Here is a 17220-nt window from a genome sequence, read left to right as displayed (position 1 = left end):
GAGATAGCCCCAATAAATTGGAGAACCCTCCAAATTTAATTTAACTGCTGGCAAAGAATATAGTTAAAAACCTTTGAAGAAGGAATAAAAGAAAATTCTCAGCCTATTCCATTCCCTAGAATGGGGAATTGGAAAGAAAACCTCTGGAAACACAGAAGAAATAAATAGGCAGAAATAGTGTCAGCTAGTCTTAAAGAACTAGTTACCTTAATATCCAAAATAATCAACACCTTTTCAACAAAGAACAAATGTACTTTAATAATAGAAAAATAATAAAAAAGTAGATTTGTTAGTGTCAATATCTGATGAAGAAAATTTCTGAAAGAGAAAAAACATCATCAGAGAAGGATAAATCAGTATGTTGTTGGTCATTTGAAACTTCAATAATTAAAAAAGAAGTGAAAAAGACCTAAAAATTTTATTAGAAGGCACGAAGTCAGACAAAGCCATTAAAATAGAATCAGAAAAATATTTCTTATAAATCTTCTAAATATTTCTTGTACATAAGATGTAAGATGGAAATATATAAAGCATAAATACTAATGGATTCTGCATGTAAAAGTATATCATAATAACTTTATTACAAACCATAGCTAAAGATAAACATTTATAACATTTAAAATAAATGAACTTAGCTTTGGTAGAACTGAAACTCAGTTAAGCGTTTTTCCAGAAGTGGCTTCTGATTCAGGGTCAATCTGAGACATCTTGCAATATGTAATAGAAAAAACAACATATAAAGCAAAAATTATCAAATTCCTTAAATGACAGTTTTCAGGAATGGGAAAAAAATGCCAATGAACAAGCTTCTAGCAACCAGAAGCAATAAATAATGAGACTTAAATATTGTGGAGACAACAATGACGCTCAAATTTTTTAGCGCCAAAAAAGCCGCCCACATTATTTGGCGCCTAAATGCTTTTGGCACCAAAAATGGCGCCACAATCCGGTAACGCCGACATTTTTTGGCGCAAAAATGTCAAAAAAATGCAGCAACTTCCGGCGACACGTATGACGCCGGAAATGACAAGAAAATTTTTGCGCCCAAAGAAAGTCCGCGCCAAGAATGACGCAATAAAATGAGAGCATTTTCAGCCCCCGCGAGCCTAACAGCCCACAGGAAAAAGTCAAATTTTAAGTAAGAAAAAATTGATTATTCCATATGCATTAATCCCCAAATATGAAACTGACTGTCTGAATAAGGAACGTTGAACATCCTGAATAAAGGCAAATAATGTTTAAACACATATATTTAGAACTTTATATAAAAGTGCCCAACCATAGCTTAGAGTGTCACAGAAAATAAGACTTACTTACCCCCAGGACACTCATCTACATGTAGTAGAAAGCCAAACCAGTACTGAAACGAGAATCAGTAGAGGTAATGGTATATATAAGAGTATATCGTCGATCTGAAAAGGGAGGTAAGAGATGAATCTCTGACGACCGATAACAGAGAACCTATGAAATAGACCCCGTAGAAGGAGATCATTGAATTCAAATAGGCAATACTCTCCTCACATCCCTCTGACATTCACTGCACGCTGAGAGGAAAACCGGGCTCCAACCTGTTGCAGAGCGCATATCAACGTAGAATCTAGCACAAACTTACTTCACCACCTCCACAGGGGCAAAGTTTGTAAAACTGATTTGTGGGTGTGGTGAGGGGTGTATTTATAGGCATTTTGAGGTTTGGGAAACTTTGCCCCTCCTGGTAGGAATGTATATCCCATACGTCACTAGCTCATGGACTCTTGCTAATTACATGAAAGAAATATACAGACATATATACACATATAAACACATAAATAGACATATATATAAAACATATGTATGCAATATTATATTTTATAAAGTGTTATACTGTGTATTTACTGTAAATATTTCACATTCCAATGTTCTTCACATAGGGGGAATATGTTCTATGTATCTTAAATATTTATATATATATATCTATATATACTATATATATAATATATATATATATATATATATATATACACAGTATGTGTGTGTGTGTGTGTGTGTGTATTTATCTACTACACTCGTATTCTAGCCCATTGTAACTGTTCTCTTACTCTGTTCTCTAAGGGTCATTATATATTTTTTCCAACAGGAGAGAAACACTCAACCAGGGCATGAATATGCTTTATGGTAAATCACAACCTGGGAACAGCTTTCCTTAGCTCAACTGTGCTTTTTTACAGACAAGATCTTTCCCTGTGCAGTTTTTTCACCCTCTGAAGAATTGGACTGTCCAAAGCCTTGAAATGCCAGACAATCCTCCTATGAATGATAGACATGGCCAACCCCAGACAACAGTTTTCTCAGTCCAGTTGTGCTTTTTTCTGAGTGTAATAAGTCCCCAAATGCCAGATTATAATGCTCCGAACAAAAGAGCATATTAATATACACAAACAGATGGAGTGGTTCAGACTGTATTGTCTGGCACCAATATGATAAAGTACAGTGACAATTACCTTGTATAAAACTCAATAAATACAATAATATATTTGTTTGCTTTGTGAATGTTTTCATGTATTTAAACTGTGTCTCCTAATGCCCCAAACTGGGCACACATATTAAGGAAACCTTTTTACATCTAATTGTAATTTGAAGCAAATAGTTATTCTTTTCTACTAAATGATATAGAAAACTTTTCACTAAGGAGAGGAGACAAAAAGTGGTGTAATATGTATTGATTGGTAATAAAAAACGTAAAAGCGGAAAACGGATCCTTATATAAAAGTTCAAACTTTATTAGCAAACGTTAAAAACAGAATGACAAGTGCTCACAGAACAAAAACAAAATAGGCACAGGACTGCCATAGGAGATCTTACGCGTTTCGACTGCTGGCCGTAATCATAGATCCCTAACTCCTGTGTACTTCCCTTCATTTCCTTTAAGAACCCACTACATTCTGATTATTGGTCAATAAAAAATAGTGAAGGACAGCCCTGTTAACCCATTCAGTACCACTGATTCAGAAAGCTTTATCCATACATAAAACTCTACAATAAAATAGATATATTGTAAACAAAAAATTAAAAATAGTATCTGGTGCTGACAAGAAGGAAAATGTGATTAATGCAAATACATTGAAAATGAAAAAGAATAAATAATAAATACAGTATATACAAACTATTATTTTTTAATCCAAGCTGAAAACATGAGACGGGTGCTCTCTGGATTTACACTAACATCTGAATATAAAAGAAACATAAACTCTTGATACTGGATCAGTATAGAGCTCAGTTGTGGTCAACAGATGAGAATAAAAATGTTCAAGCAAGAGGGGTAGGACCGCTCTATGATGTGTAAATGGAATTGAAGCTGTATGTGCACTAGAGCCCCAAAATACGGAAGATATCATCATAAAATAATGTAATATTAAAACTATGTGTGCATTATGCAACCCCACTAAGTCACAATGTGATATCATATTATTATCATTATTATTAGAGAGTCAGGCTCCCCGGGGGCCCAACTCAGACCATTGTTGAATATTCATCAGAACTAATTACAAGGTGACTCACTTCTTTACTTGCAGTAGTTAATTATATCAAATTCTGAGTTGATCCCCCTTGGAACCTGAGTGTCCATTGTGAGGATCCAATACATCTCCTGCTTGGATAAGATCTTCATCTTATTGCCCCCCTCTACGTGGCATCTCTATCTTTTAAATTGCGGACCACTTAAATGTATCAAATCTTTGGTTGAGGATTTCTATGAAGTGTCTTGCAAGTGCTGAGTATTGATTATTACACTTGATGTACCCAGAGTGCTCTCTTATTCTGGTACGCACCTCCCTAGAATTCATACCTACATATTGTAACTTGTGCTCAGCACATTCAACTAAATACACAACATAAGTGGATGAGCAGTTGATACACCCTTTTGTGGTAAATGTTCTCCCTGTTGAATATGAGACAAAATAGTTGCCACTTAATTGATAATCACATGCCTTACACAGTTTACTGCTGTATTTAAACATGCCATTGGTACTAAGCGAAGCACTTTTATTGGGTTCACTTCTTAACATGCTTGGTGAAACAAATTACCAATGGTGGGACTCTTGGAGGAACACAAAACGGCACCCTTCTTCTACCACATTTTTAAGTTTATCATCACCATATAGCAAGGGTAAATACTTCTTAACTATATCACAGACTTGATGAAACTGAGAAAAATGTTGTGTGATAAAGAGTGGCTGAGCCTTCTGCCCACCTTGGATTTCCCACATACTAAATCCTATTTATTTTATTTTTTATTTAGTATAAGCAACACCGTAATCAGAAGTGGAATAACAGGGGTAATACTCAGACTAACATGATAGTGCTGAAGAAGGTACTGGGTGGAGACAAAGGAGAGCTAGAAAATAGGAATAAAAATCAAGAGGGTTACCTTTTCTGACAATGAAACAACAGATGATGAAACTAATTCTCTGGCCCTCTCTAACTCATTTGATGAGACATCAGGCTCAGATGCTGAGGGTTTTAGAGTCTAATGCAACAGTATTGACAGAGGAGACCAAGTAATCTCTCCTCGTATCCTTTATCTGAGGAAGATATTAGAGTGTTGGAATTGGGTTTAAATTTTAGTCCTACCCGGTATTTTAACCTGTTTTCAGACAATAATTGATGTTAACAGGTTTGTCAGGAAGCTTGCTTTACGGAGATATTTCCAACAAGATGATCGTGATATGAGTGAGGAAGTTTCCCAGAGTAAAGATCCAGGTGTCCAAGATTTAAATTTTTATGAAGCATGTGATGTTCTGACTCTAGAGAGTTTATTAAATGAACAAAGAAAAGATGTATCCATTCCAGATAGTACCCATGCTCCAAAATTAAAAACCCAAGTCAGATTTTTTATCCTGTACACACAAGAGGTAAGTCCCTGGAAATGTTTCATAAGAAGTTCACACAAGAGCTGATAAACCTAAAGCAAGTCGTCCCCAACTAATGTAAATCTAAAATCTAAGCAAAAGACAGATGCAGACACTAAAAAGTTTACAAGATTACCAACAGATAAATATTAAGAAATCAGGATAAGGGGGACAGTGTGGTTGTCCTAATAGAAGTGATTACATCCAGGAAGGTTATAGGCAACTGAGAGATATGAATCTTATATTACATTAAGAACTAATCCTATTCAAGCATTTTAGCGTGAAGTTAGAAACCTTTTGGATGATGGAATATGGTGTGAATAATTGATAAATCAACATATGAGTATCGGCATGTTAAGACTCCTATCACACCCATATTCCATCACCCTACCAAAGGCACAAAAGGATTAAAATGAGATGAAGGGCAGACCAATAGTGTCTGGACTTGGCCCCTTGATGGATGAGCAGCCGTCTTATGTTTTTCAGCTTGGATTCAATGTAAATTTGTATATATTTAGTATGTATTCTTTTTTAATTTTTCAATGTATTTGCAGTAATCAAATTTTCCTTCCTTGTCAGCATCAGATACTATTATTCATTTTTTGTTTACAATATATCTATTTTATTGTAGAGTGTATTTATGTATGGATTAACCTTTCTGAATCAGTGGTACTGAATGGGTTAACAGGGCTGTCCTTCACTAATTTTAATTGACCAATAATCAGAATGTAGAGAGTTTTTAAATGAAGGGAAGCGAACAGGAGTTAGGATCTATGATTACGGCCAGCAGCCGAAACGCGTACGATCTCATATGGCAGTCCCTGTGCCTATTTTGTTTTTGTTCCTGTGAGCACTTGTCATTCTGTTTTTAACGTTTGCTAATAAAGTTTAAACTTTTATATAAGATCCGTTTTCTGCTTTCACTTTTTTATCTGGCCTATCTATTCAAGGAGTTGGGGTTTCCTTTTTTTGGATCACGGATGCCATTTATTGAGCACGCCGGCGGGGTACAGCAGTAAAGCAGGTGAAGATTGACACTCACACTGAGATACACCCCTCAGACAAGCCTCTCAGCATTTCCCTGAGCGGATTGGTGGACACGAAGAATGACAGTTGCATGGACAAATGAGAGCCGCCTACATTGTGAGCAACGTGTAGCACGCCATGGATGCGCAATCACGACTCCGGAGGAAAGAGTCTTGTTCTCTACAGTGCAGAGCAGCTTGGATCCACACAGTAGAAGCAGTTATACACTGTGGTCTGGTGGAGAAGGATCAGAGGTCCAGAGAGGAGGAGGGGTGAAAAGGTTATTAAAGTGTGAGAGCAATTTAACACCACCCCAATATTAATATCATACTGACTTAGGTAACATCAACCATTTTTCTAACTCCAACATGGATGCAGACATTATCCTCTATAAGGCTCATGATTCCTATTCGGTCAACAAAAATGTCTTCACTATTGGAGATGGAAAAGGACACAAGAGAATGGATTAGTGTATGGATGAATGAAATAAAGCACTTACTATATGTAGCAGCTATAGATTATTATTATTATCGGTTATTTGTAGAGCGCCAACAGATTCCCGCCAGCGCTATCAAACAAAGGCAGAGTACAACAAACCATTATAGGATCAATGGGTAGAGGGCCCTGCCAAGAGTCGCACTGCTGTAGTCATCTCTTAAGAAGGTGATCACACAACAGCTGTGACTCTTAGGCATGCATGCTAAGGGGGTTCAGGGCGATAGCAATGGAGGAGAGGAACCTGGTATAAAGAAAGGTGAGTGTAGGTTGTATGCATCCCTGAACATTAGAGTCTTTAGGGAGCGCTGGAAGCTTTCAAAACTAGGGGAGAGTCTTGTGGAGCAAGCAGCGAGTTCCACAAGATGGGAGCCAGTCTGGAGAAGTCCTGTAAACGGAGTGTGAGGAGGGTAACAAGAGAGGAGAAGAGTAGGAGGTCATGAGCAGAGGGAAGGGGACGGGAGAGTATCTTGGAGACAAGGTCTGAGATATAGGGGGGAGCAGTGAAGTTGAGGGCTTTGTATGTCAGAGTGAGAATTTTGTGTTTAATGCCTAGAGGCCAGAGGAAGCCAGTGAAGGGATTGGCAGAGAGGTGCAGCAGATGAAGAGCGACGAGTAAGGAAGATGAGCCTGGCAGAGGCATTCATTATGGATTGTAAAGGAGCTAGGTGGCAGCTGGGGAGACCAGATGAGAACAGAGTTGCCGTAATTGAGGCGGGAAAGGATTGAGAGTGGATTAAAATCTTAGTTGTGTCCTGTGTAAGGAAATGTCTAATTTTAGAGATGTTTTTAGGTGGAAGCGGCAGGCTTTAGCCAAGGCCTGAATGTGAGGAGTGAAAGAAAGATCTGAGTCAAATGTGACCACGAGACATCGGGCATGTGTGGTAGGGGTAATAATGACGTTGTCGACAGTTAAAGAGAGATTGGGGGTGGAGATTTGGAAGAAGGGGGGAAGATAAGGAGCTCAGTTTTGAAGAGATTTAGCTTGAGGTAGTGAGAGGACATCCAGGAAGAATGTGAGACAGTTAGTGACACAGGTTAGCAAGGAAGGAGATAGGTCTGGTGCAAAGAAGTAGATTTTGGATGTCGTCGGCATACAAATGATATTGAGAAACCGTGGGTACTTTATAGGGAACCTAATGATGACATGTAGATTGAGAAGAGTAGGGGACCGAGGACAGAGCCTTGTGTACCCCGACAGAAAGGTGGTGACGGAGCAGAGGAGGCCCCAGAGAAGGCTACACTAAAGGTACGGTTTGACAGGTAGGAGAGAGAACCACGAGAGGGCTGTGTCACAGATGCCGAAGGATTGGAGGGTTTGGAGCAAGAGAGGGTAGTCAACAGTATCAAAGGCTGCGGAGAGATGAAGGAAAATGTGTTTAGATAGATACAGTATACGCGTGTATTCAGTGGCAAAGAAGACAATGAACTCCATTTATGAAGCAGCGGATGTTGCTTTAGAGGGCCCATCGTTTCAGGCTCGTCATAAGACAGCTGCTCCTTAACCTGTCTGCCACCTTTTAGTTGGCGAAGTGAAATCATCCCAATCCGATGATATTGAATAACATAATAACATAAATTATGCTTACCTGATAATTTAATTCCATCGTGGGGAGGAGAGTCCACAGCTTCATTCATTACTTGTGGGAATTAAGAACCTGGCCACCAGGAGGAGGCAAGACATCCCAGCCAAAGGCTTAATTACCTTCCCCACTCCCCTCATCCCCCCAGTCATTCTGCTGAGGGAACAAGGAACAGTAGGAGAAATATCAAGGTAAAAAAGGTGCCAGAAGAACAAAACTAAATTTAGGTCTGCCTACCGGAGAAGAACGGGCAGGAGCTGTGGACTCTCCTTCCCACGATGGAAATTAAATGATCAGGTAAGCATAATTTATGTTTTCCATCTAAAGGGGAGGAGAGTCCATGGCTTCATTCATTAATTGTGGGAAACAAATACCCAAGCTCTAGAGGACACTGAATGAAAAACGGAGGGCAAAGGAGACGGACCCTATTCTGAGGGCACCACAGCCTGCAAAACCTTTCTCCCAAAAATTGCTTCCGCTGAAGCAAAAACGTCAAATTTTGAATGGTCGCATTTTATTTCAGCTCTGTTGATGTAGCATATAACCTTACTGTTTTTTGACCGTTCAATCCAGCTCAAATTCACATTTTAGGTACACCTAACTCCTGAGGGGAAGAAAGGGAAGCATAGACCACCGGATGGTCATTTTACAGAGTAAAGACTCGTTGTCCTTTGTGGTTTGTCTAATGCTGGGACCGGCATAGGAGCGGCCATTTTTCATCTATATAAAATCTCCCTAGTGAGTCCAGAGCCCTTCTTTTGCAAAGCGTGTGTGACCGGCCTGCTTAGGATAGCAGAGAGTATTACCGTGGTGAAATCATGGATACCTGCAGCTTTGAACTAACATCCGCTATTTCCCGCCAATTAAATGCCCATTTTAGCCACCTCTCGGACTGCCTCACATCAGAGTGGGGCTCTGTCTGCAAAAGGAGGCCCCATGATGGATCAGATGTGCGTTTGGGGGAGGAAAGTAAATCTTGGGCAGGAAGCTATAGTTGACGGTTGGTGTGGACAGGCGGTGGACAACAATTTAACAGCTAAGGACCAAGTAGTCACCAGAGAACACTACAATCAAGACAAGCTTTCTAAAAAGGTGGGCTCATTGCATAGTTTGTCTTATGTGACGGAGGAGGAGAAGCCGATACCTGTGGTGATAAGGCCGATTGCTGATGAGCGGATTTCTGTACATGCAATACGGTAACTCCCCAATCTTTTCTAGTGATAGAAGGCAATCCTCGTGGGCCTGTGACTTCCCTTTTGAGACATGCTTACTATTCAGCCTCTCCCCGCAGCAAAACGTCTACTTTGTATTACTCAGAATGTGGCCATTAACCGCTTTAGGAACAGCAGTGAAAAATTTATTCTGCTTGCTTGTAAGGTCCTCTATCCCCCAGATTCATCAAAAGGAAGGAGTCGGTTAAAACCACAGAGACTCAAATATACCTAGTACTGTAGGCAGGCTTTATGTGAAACTATGGACACCTATGGTTGATATGTGAACTTTCCAATTAATAGTTGTACCTGGGGCCTCTGAACCAGCTGATTTTTGACACACATGCTATTTAAAAGTTTATATTTGTTATACGTTGGGATATTAGGCAACATAACTCTTTACTAATTTTGTTTTATAAACTTAAGTTTTCTTATTTTCCAATTTTTTATTTCATATTGGTTTACTGTTTGATGTTTAATGTATCTATATTATATGTCTAATATTGTCTAATATTGGTGATACAGTGAGAATATCCGCCTCCAGGAGTTTCTTTACCTAGTTTCGCAGGTTGTTGAACTCTGGTGTGGGTTTAGGATTGAGAGGTAAGGGGTTTTAGAGATACCTGTTTCATACATAACGGTGCGTATTTAAGTAGTCTCTATTTAGATAAACTTTGGATGCTGCTATGATTTTTCTTAAAAGCCCAGTCAGCCTCTTCTGATTTATAGCATCATAAGTTATCCTTGGAGTAAGATAATTTGTATAATGCTGTTAAAAAGGCCAAAAACTAAAATATACAACACATGAACACCTAACGTTTTGCTGCCAAGACTGGTCTGAATCCTTGCTGGGTATAGGGCCCATACCCAGGGGATAAGATCTAAGACAGCTAAGTTGTAGAAAGGCAGATCCTTTTGTTGTGACAGAATTGATATGTGTGTATATAGGTCCCCTAGCTCAGTCAATCTCAAAGATAGATACGGCATCTTCAACCCCTATTTAATAATTGCACTATCTGTTTCCAACCATTTGGTTATCATAGACCTGTGTGTATATGTATATAACTATGAAAGGGTAAGATGGGTACAGGAGTATTTTAAGTGAAAGCTTTGGCATTTTTCCACCTCTATTTAACAAATGCTCCGGGCGGAAGAAAATCTCATTATTTCAATAATTTACAGTATCTACAGGGTTTTATAGAGCAGGCTGGTCCTGCAATGCTGATACCAGGCATTATCTCTTCTCTCACTATAGTTTTTACTAGGTTAGGAGATTTACACCAAATTTCCAGATCTGGATATTCAGGTCCCGTCCTGATGGATATATTGAAAATATAACGTGTCATCAACACTTTCTAGTAATTCAGCTGCCTATAGACCTCTTTACATAAATATGTAGTTAGAACATATTAGTTTCTAAGTCACCACGCACTAGTTTTCTTTGTCCCCCACTGACAATGTAGTATTTCCCCTTCTCTTTGAGTAGGGGCTGTATATCGTACCATACCTAAGTAAGCACCTACCTCCCCCCCTCCCCCCCATATACATAATATACCTCCTATTAAGGAGATTTAACCACGCGGTTTATCTTGCCTATACCGCACCCCAATTTAATTTTTTTTGTTTTATGGTAACTTTTCACATAATATTAGTGTTGTTATTAATTATTTTACCTGGTTTTAGTAAATGATATCTGCCCATGAGTAGTCCTATAGATTCATTATTATTCTTAGGTAATACCCTTTCTGTCCCTGTGCTGTAATCCCCTTGGGATGTTTAATTAACTCTAGGTTCATGGACAAGCTTGGAAAATAATCTTTTATGGCAGTAACATCTTGAATCTGTAGGACTCACAACACTTTAAGAAAAATATGATACAAGTTAATAAAGCGAAAAGCCTCCAACGGTGCAGACATTTAGGAAAACTGTTAAAAGGTCATAATTAAACAATATGTGATTATTATATAGGTAAGGCCTTGTTGGTTTCATGAATATCTTGTCTTGTGTTTTTTTCTCCACTGTTGGTTATAAATAAATAAATAATACAATTTTGGAGCTTTGTTATAATAGATTTATACTACAGATATACGTCGGCAACAGACCACATGGGTCTTAACCCCTAAACAAAGAGTTCGGTCACGTCTGCTATGTTTGGACTTGATTCTACATAAAGACTAAATCCAGACTATATTGCTTATTTTCCTTTATTATTTCTTAAGGCAAAGTGAAAAGTACCCGGCTGTAATCTTATTTTGTGTATTTTGAGATGCCTGTATATTCATGTTTTATTTTCCTAATACAGCTCCTTGAAGAAAAAAAAAAAAAAAAAAAAAGTCAAATTTGTAACATTTTGTAAAAGTAGGACCAGGTAGCTGCCTTACAAATCTGCTCCATAAGGCCTCATTCTTGAAGGCCCAAGAAGAAACCACAGCTCTAGTTAAATGAGCCGTGATCCTCTGAGGAGGCTTATGTCCCCACTGTCTTGTAGGCCAAGTGATCATGCTCCTCAACCAAAAGGACAAAGAAGTTGAAGAGGCCCTCTGCTCCTTGCGTTTCCCTGAATACACTACAAAAAGAGATGTAGACTGTCTAAAAATCCTTCGTAGCCTGAAGATAAAACTTCAAGGCTCGAACCACATCCAAATTATAAAGTAACCTCTCCTTAGGGGAAGAAGGGTTAGGACACAAAGAAGAATAACTATTTCCTGATTGATGTTGCGGTTAGAACACAACCTTGGGAAGAATCCCAAACCAGTGCGAAGAACAGCCTTATCAGCGTGAAAAAAACAGATAAGGAGGCTCACACTGCAAGGCTGCCAACTCAGATACTCTGCGTGTCAATGCAATAGCCAACAGAAATAGAAAACTTCCAAGAAATAATCTTAATGTCAATAGAGTGCATAGGTTCAAATGGAAACCCTCTGCAACACCTTAAGAACCAAATTCAAGCTCCATGGTGGAGCAGAATGTCTAAAGACAAGCCTGATTCTAGACAGAGCCTGAACAAAAGACTGAATATTAGGAAGCTCCGCGAGCCTCTTGTGCAACAAAAACAGATAACGCCGAAATCTGTCCCCTTCAAGGAACTGGCAGCAAGCCCTTCTCCAACCCATCCTGGAGAAAGGACAGAATCCTAGATACCTTAACCTTGTGCCAAGGATATCCATGTTCCTCACACCAGGACAAGTAGGTCCTCCACACCTTATGATAGATGCGACGAGTGACCCGGGCTTCCTGGCCTGAACGAGAGTATCAATCACTCTCTCAGAGAATCCTCTCTTAGCTAAGACTAAACGTTTAATCGCCTTACAATCAACCTCAGAGAATCTAGATTTTGATGTTGGAAGGGACCCTGTACCAGCAGATCCCTGCAACAAGGTAACCTCCATGGCGGAGAGATGACATCCCCACCAGATCCGCAAACCACGTCCCTCCGCGGCCACGCTGGAGCAATCAGTATAACTGACGCTTGCTTCTGTTTGATGCGGGCCATTACACAAGGTAGAAATGGCAACCAGCTCTGCCTGGGGATCCCTGGACAGGGACCCATATTTGGGTAGCTTAGAATTGAGTCTGGACGCCATGAGATCTATCTCCAGCGTCCCCCATCCGCAACAGATCTCTGCAAACACCTCAGGGTGGAGAGACCATTCCCCCAGATGGAAGGATTGTCTGCTCGAGAAAATCCGTTTCCCAGTTGTCCACACCCGGAATGTGGATTGCTGGATAGCGAGCAGTTGTGGGACTCTGCCCATACCAATGTCCGAGATAACTCTTTTATTGCTAGGGAGCTTCTCGTCCCCCTCCCCCCTGATGGTTGATGTAGGCCACCGAGGTAATGTTGTCTGTCTGGAATCTGATGAAGCTGCACGACCCCAGGGGAGGCCAAGCTTTCAGAGAATTGTAGATTGCTCGAAGTTCCAGAATATTGATCGGGAAGGAGAATCTCTCGAGACCACTTTCCTTGTGCCATCCTGGCACCCCAAACCGGCCCCCATCCTGCCAGACCTCGTGTCTGTGGTTACAATCTCCCAGGACGGTCTCAGGAAGGATGTCCCTTGGGACAGCTGTTCCGGACGGATCCCGCCAAGAGAGGGATTGCCCTCGTCCGAGCGTCCAGAGAAATCTGTATGGATAGTTCTGAGTGACTCGCCGTTCCACCTGCCTCAATATACACAGCTGAAGAGGTCTGAGGTGGAACCTTGCGAATGGAATGACATCGATGCTGGAATACCATGAGCCCAATCACCTCATGCCACTGAGCCCATAGAGGGTCTTGAGGAGCGACTGAAGGACAAGACAGGTGTCCTCTGACTCTGTGAGAAATATCTTCATGGATATAGAGTCAATTATCGTGCCCAGGAATTCCACCCTGTTGCTGGGAACCAGGAAACTCTTTCCTGAGTTTATCGTCCATCTGTGAGATGGGAGGAGAAGAAGAAGAGCCCTCGAGTGATCCTCTGCGAGACATGAATGACGGCGCCTGGACCTAGGATGTCGTCCAGATAGAGCACCACAGCAATGCCCTCTGGATCTTGCTACTGCAAGCAGCGCCCCCCGAACCTTCGTGAAGACTCTCGGGGCCGTCACCAGACTGAAGGAAGGGCCACAAACTGGAAGTGTTGGTCCAGAAATGCAAATCTCAAGACCCTGAAGTGATCCCTTTGGATTGGCACATGAAGGTAGGCATCCTTCAAGTCTATTGTTGTCATGAACTGTCCCTCTCTAACTAGGGGTAGAATAGATCTGATCGTCTCCATTTTGAACGATGGAACGTCCAGAATGTGTTTAAACATTTTAGGTCCAGAATCGGGACCAAGAAAAGGTTTAAATAGTACCCTAGTCCCTCTCTTTGCTGGAGGTACTGGTACAATTACACAGAGAGAAGAGAGATCCCTCACACATACTAAAAGGCATCCCTCTCTCTGGTCTTGAAGACAGGTTTGACAAGAGGAATCTGCCCCTGGGCGGATGAGATCTGGACCTATCCTGTAACCCTGGGCGATGACCCTCCAGAACCAAAGGGTCCTGAACCATCCTGCAACCAGACTTCTGAGAAGAGAGATAATATGCCCCCTACTCGGTCCGTTGGAGCGGTCGGGGGCCCGCCCCTTCATGTCGATTTTGTCTCGGCAGGCTTCTTGTTCTGCTTGGACTTCTTCCAAGACTGAGCTGGCTTTCCAGTTCTCTTGGACTGCTCCGCTTTCCCCGCGGGCTGCTGGTGAAGGGCCTTGTCTTAACAAAAAAGGACAAAAAGTAGATCCTTAGGTTTAGCCTTCTTATCCTGTGGCAGGAAGGCACCCTTGCCTCCCGTGACCGTGGATATGATTGAGTCCAGTCCTGGACCAAATAGGATCTTTCCCTGAAAAAGAAGGGATAGAAGCCTAGATTTAGAGGTCATGTCCGCAGCCACAGAGCCCTACAGGCTAGGATGGAAAAACCTGATATTTTTGCATTCAGGCGAATAATCTGCATATTGGCATCATAAATAAAAGAAACAGAATTTATGCTTAACCTGATAAATTACTTTCTCTTGCGGTGTATCCAGTCCACGGATTCATCCTTTACTTGTGGGATATTCTCATTCCCTACAGGAAGTAGCAAAAGAGAGCACACAGCAAAGCTGTCCATATAGCTCCCCCTACTAGCTCCCACCCCCCAGTCATTCGACCAAAGGTTAGGAAGAAAAAGGAGAAACCATAGGGCTGCAGTGGTGACATGTTAGTTTAAACAAAAATTTTTTTTTTATTTTTTTTTGGCGAGTCATCGTCCGGGGTCTTGTCTAGGGTGGCTCTTGTCTGTCCGGGCTCCAAGGCTGGGCTCCAACTCTCAGCAAAGGGCCCTGCTCTATGTGGGCGGGGGAGGATTCTCATCTCCGTTACCAGCAGGTAGACTTCCAGATTCTCAGGAGGTCTTGCGCCTGTCTTGGTGTTAGTGCAGTGTGTTGGGTCCCGTCTTTGGTAATGATCATTTGGTCGGGAAATCCCCACCTGTACCGGATATGTTGATCTCTCAGAGTTTTTGTGGTTTCACTGAAACTTCGTCGTTGCTGGAGCGTGAATGGGGGACAGATCAGGATACAGTGAAATATCTTTAAATTGATGCGGGAGTTGTGGTTGTCTCAGGGTGACTTTCAGTAGCCTATCTTTGAAGGAAAAATAGTGCAGTTTGGGCTATGGTATCCCTGGGCTTGTCCATAGGTAGGTTTTGTGGCCTAGCCGCCCTGTGTATTCTGTCGATTCTTGCATCCTGATCTCCCGATGGACCCAGGATTGATCTGAATAGTGCTTGAGTGAATTTTTCTAGATCCTGGGGCCCCACAGATTCTGGAATTCCCCGAATCCTGACGTTGTTCCGCCTGGAGCGGTCCTCCAAGTCTGCCAGCTTTGCCTCCAAGGAGGACACTTGGTCGGCCAAGTTTTGTGTATAGCTCACCCAATTTGTGTGGTCCACTAGCAGGTCCTCTTGTTTGCGTTCTAAGATGTCAGTTCGCTCATTAACTGTGACAATGTCTTTCCTTAGATCGTCAAAGGACCTTTCTAATTTATCAAACCTCTTTGTGAATGACTGGGTCTGTTGATCTAGCAGTAGCTTCATAGAATCTATAGTGATCGTTTCAGACTGTGTGCGGGAGGGTGGTGAGCTCCGCACGCTAGCCCTTCCCTCGGAGATAAAGGGGGAGGCAGATCTATCATCATCTGAGATATCCGGTGATGGGTCCCTGATAGGGAGAAAATGATCTCGAACTGTATGCTTTGAAGGTTTCATTCCCTTGGATTTCCTCTTGGAATATTGCGACATTGGAAGGTAGGTTTACCACTAGTGGTGAGTAGTGGATTAGGAGGTGTTAGGAGGAGAGAGGGTCACTATGAGGGAGACCTGGCAGAATCAGCTGGCTAACACCGGCAGGGAGGGGCGCCCCAGGACTTAGCACATCATAGTTGCGCTACGTGGGTTAAGCAACTATAGAGAGTTCTTTTGGAGGCTGTGTTAGTGGTAAGCTATGATGCAAATAGGCAGGAGTGTGGGTAGTAGGTGACTCCTGGAAGTAACAAGTTTTGACTGGATGTGTCTCTCGCCTAAGGGATCAATGCCACCACTGGGCCTAGACGGGAAAAGGATGTGGGGTATGACCCACTCTAAGAGTAAGAGTGGGAAAGGGAAGAGGAGAGACACTACAGTGTGGTATCTATCTGAGAACCAGGCAGAGGTTTTGAGCCCTGACAGGACCTTTGAGGACTGAGCAATGTACAGTACTGCAGGGGAGTCTCTGTGATAGCAGGGTCTTGTGGGTGTACTTTGCTTGCTGTAGATAGACAGTGTTAGAGGCAGAGTAGGTGAGAATTATCTGGTCCTGCAGGTCAGCTCCAAATCTCAGGCCCCAAGCTAGTTATGAGGGTTCAGAGTTAAGTGTGCAGGTAAGGTCTCTAAGTTAGGAGACACACCAGGGTCAGTAGGTTGCTGTAAGGTAGCTTATATGTAAGAGCAGATTTAGGGATAGTCCCCCTTCAGTCGTACAGATCGTTCTTAATTGTCCCTTAAATAGGCAGTCAATAGGCTCAGATTAGTGTTATTGCGGTTACAGAGCCAGTGATTTTTCAGGTGATGTAGTGGGTATGCAGGGATCTGAGTGGAGACCCTGCATTGGGCTTACCCTTATATCTGTGGTCTGCAGCCCGTAGTATGTAGTGCAGGGCTCCGTTCCCCAGCCTGATCAGTCTGGAAGGCTTGGTGAATGAGGATGGCCGCAACTGCTGGTTGGTCTGTGGTTGGACCCGGTAGCTACAATCAGGTAATTAGCCCGCCGGGAGGGGTGAACTCCCGGCGGTAGCGTTGCACTGCAACGATCGCGGCCCAGTGATGTCACAGGTAATGGCGCCGTTCGCGCCTTTTTACCGCCGGAGCCGTTTCTTCTAAGGCTGATCAAAGAGGTCTTTCGAAGGCCAGTGATTATTCAGGTGAGCTGCTGGAGAGGTTGAAAGGCCTCAGCTAACGCGGTAGTCTAGAGCCGGTCCTCGG

General features: G+C 42.0%; 2 protein-coding genes across 2 annotated transcripts in view; one reads left to right on the top strand and one right to left on the bottom strand.

Moving 5' to 3' along the window:
• Nucleotides 1–2184, top strand: part of LOC128656976 (gastrula zinc finger protein XlCGF66.1-like) — a 473235-nt gene extending 471051 nt beyond the window's left edge. The window contains exon 8 of the mRNA XM_053711182.1: nt 2117–2184. Coding sequence (XP_053567157.1) covers nt 2117–2142 — 26 coding nt within the window. The 3' untranslated portion in view covers nt 2143–2184. The remainder of the gene's footprint in view (nt 1–2116) is intronic.
• The window catches only part of PGBD5 (piggyBac transposable element derived 5), a 187576-nt gene that overhangs the window by 38272 nt on the left and 132084 nt on the right, over nt 1–17220 (bottom strand). The window lies entirely within an intron of this gene.

Source organism: Bombina bombina, chromosome 4 (genome assembly GCF_027579735.1).
Source record: "Bombina bombina isolate aBomBom1 chromosome 4, aBomBom1.pri, whole genome shotgun sequence".
NCBI lineage: Eukaryota > Metazoa > Chordata > Amphibia > Anura > Bombinatoridae > Bombina > Bombina bombina.
This window is presented reverse-complemented; position numbering and strand designations above follow the sequence as displayed.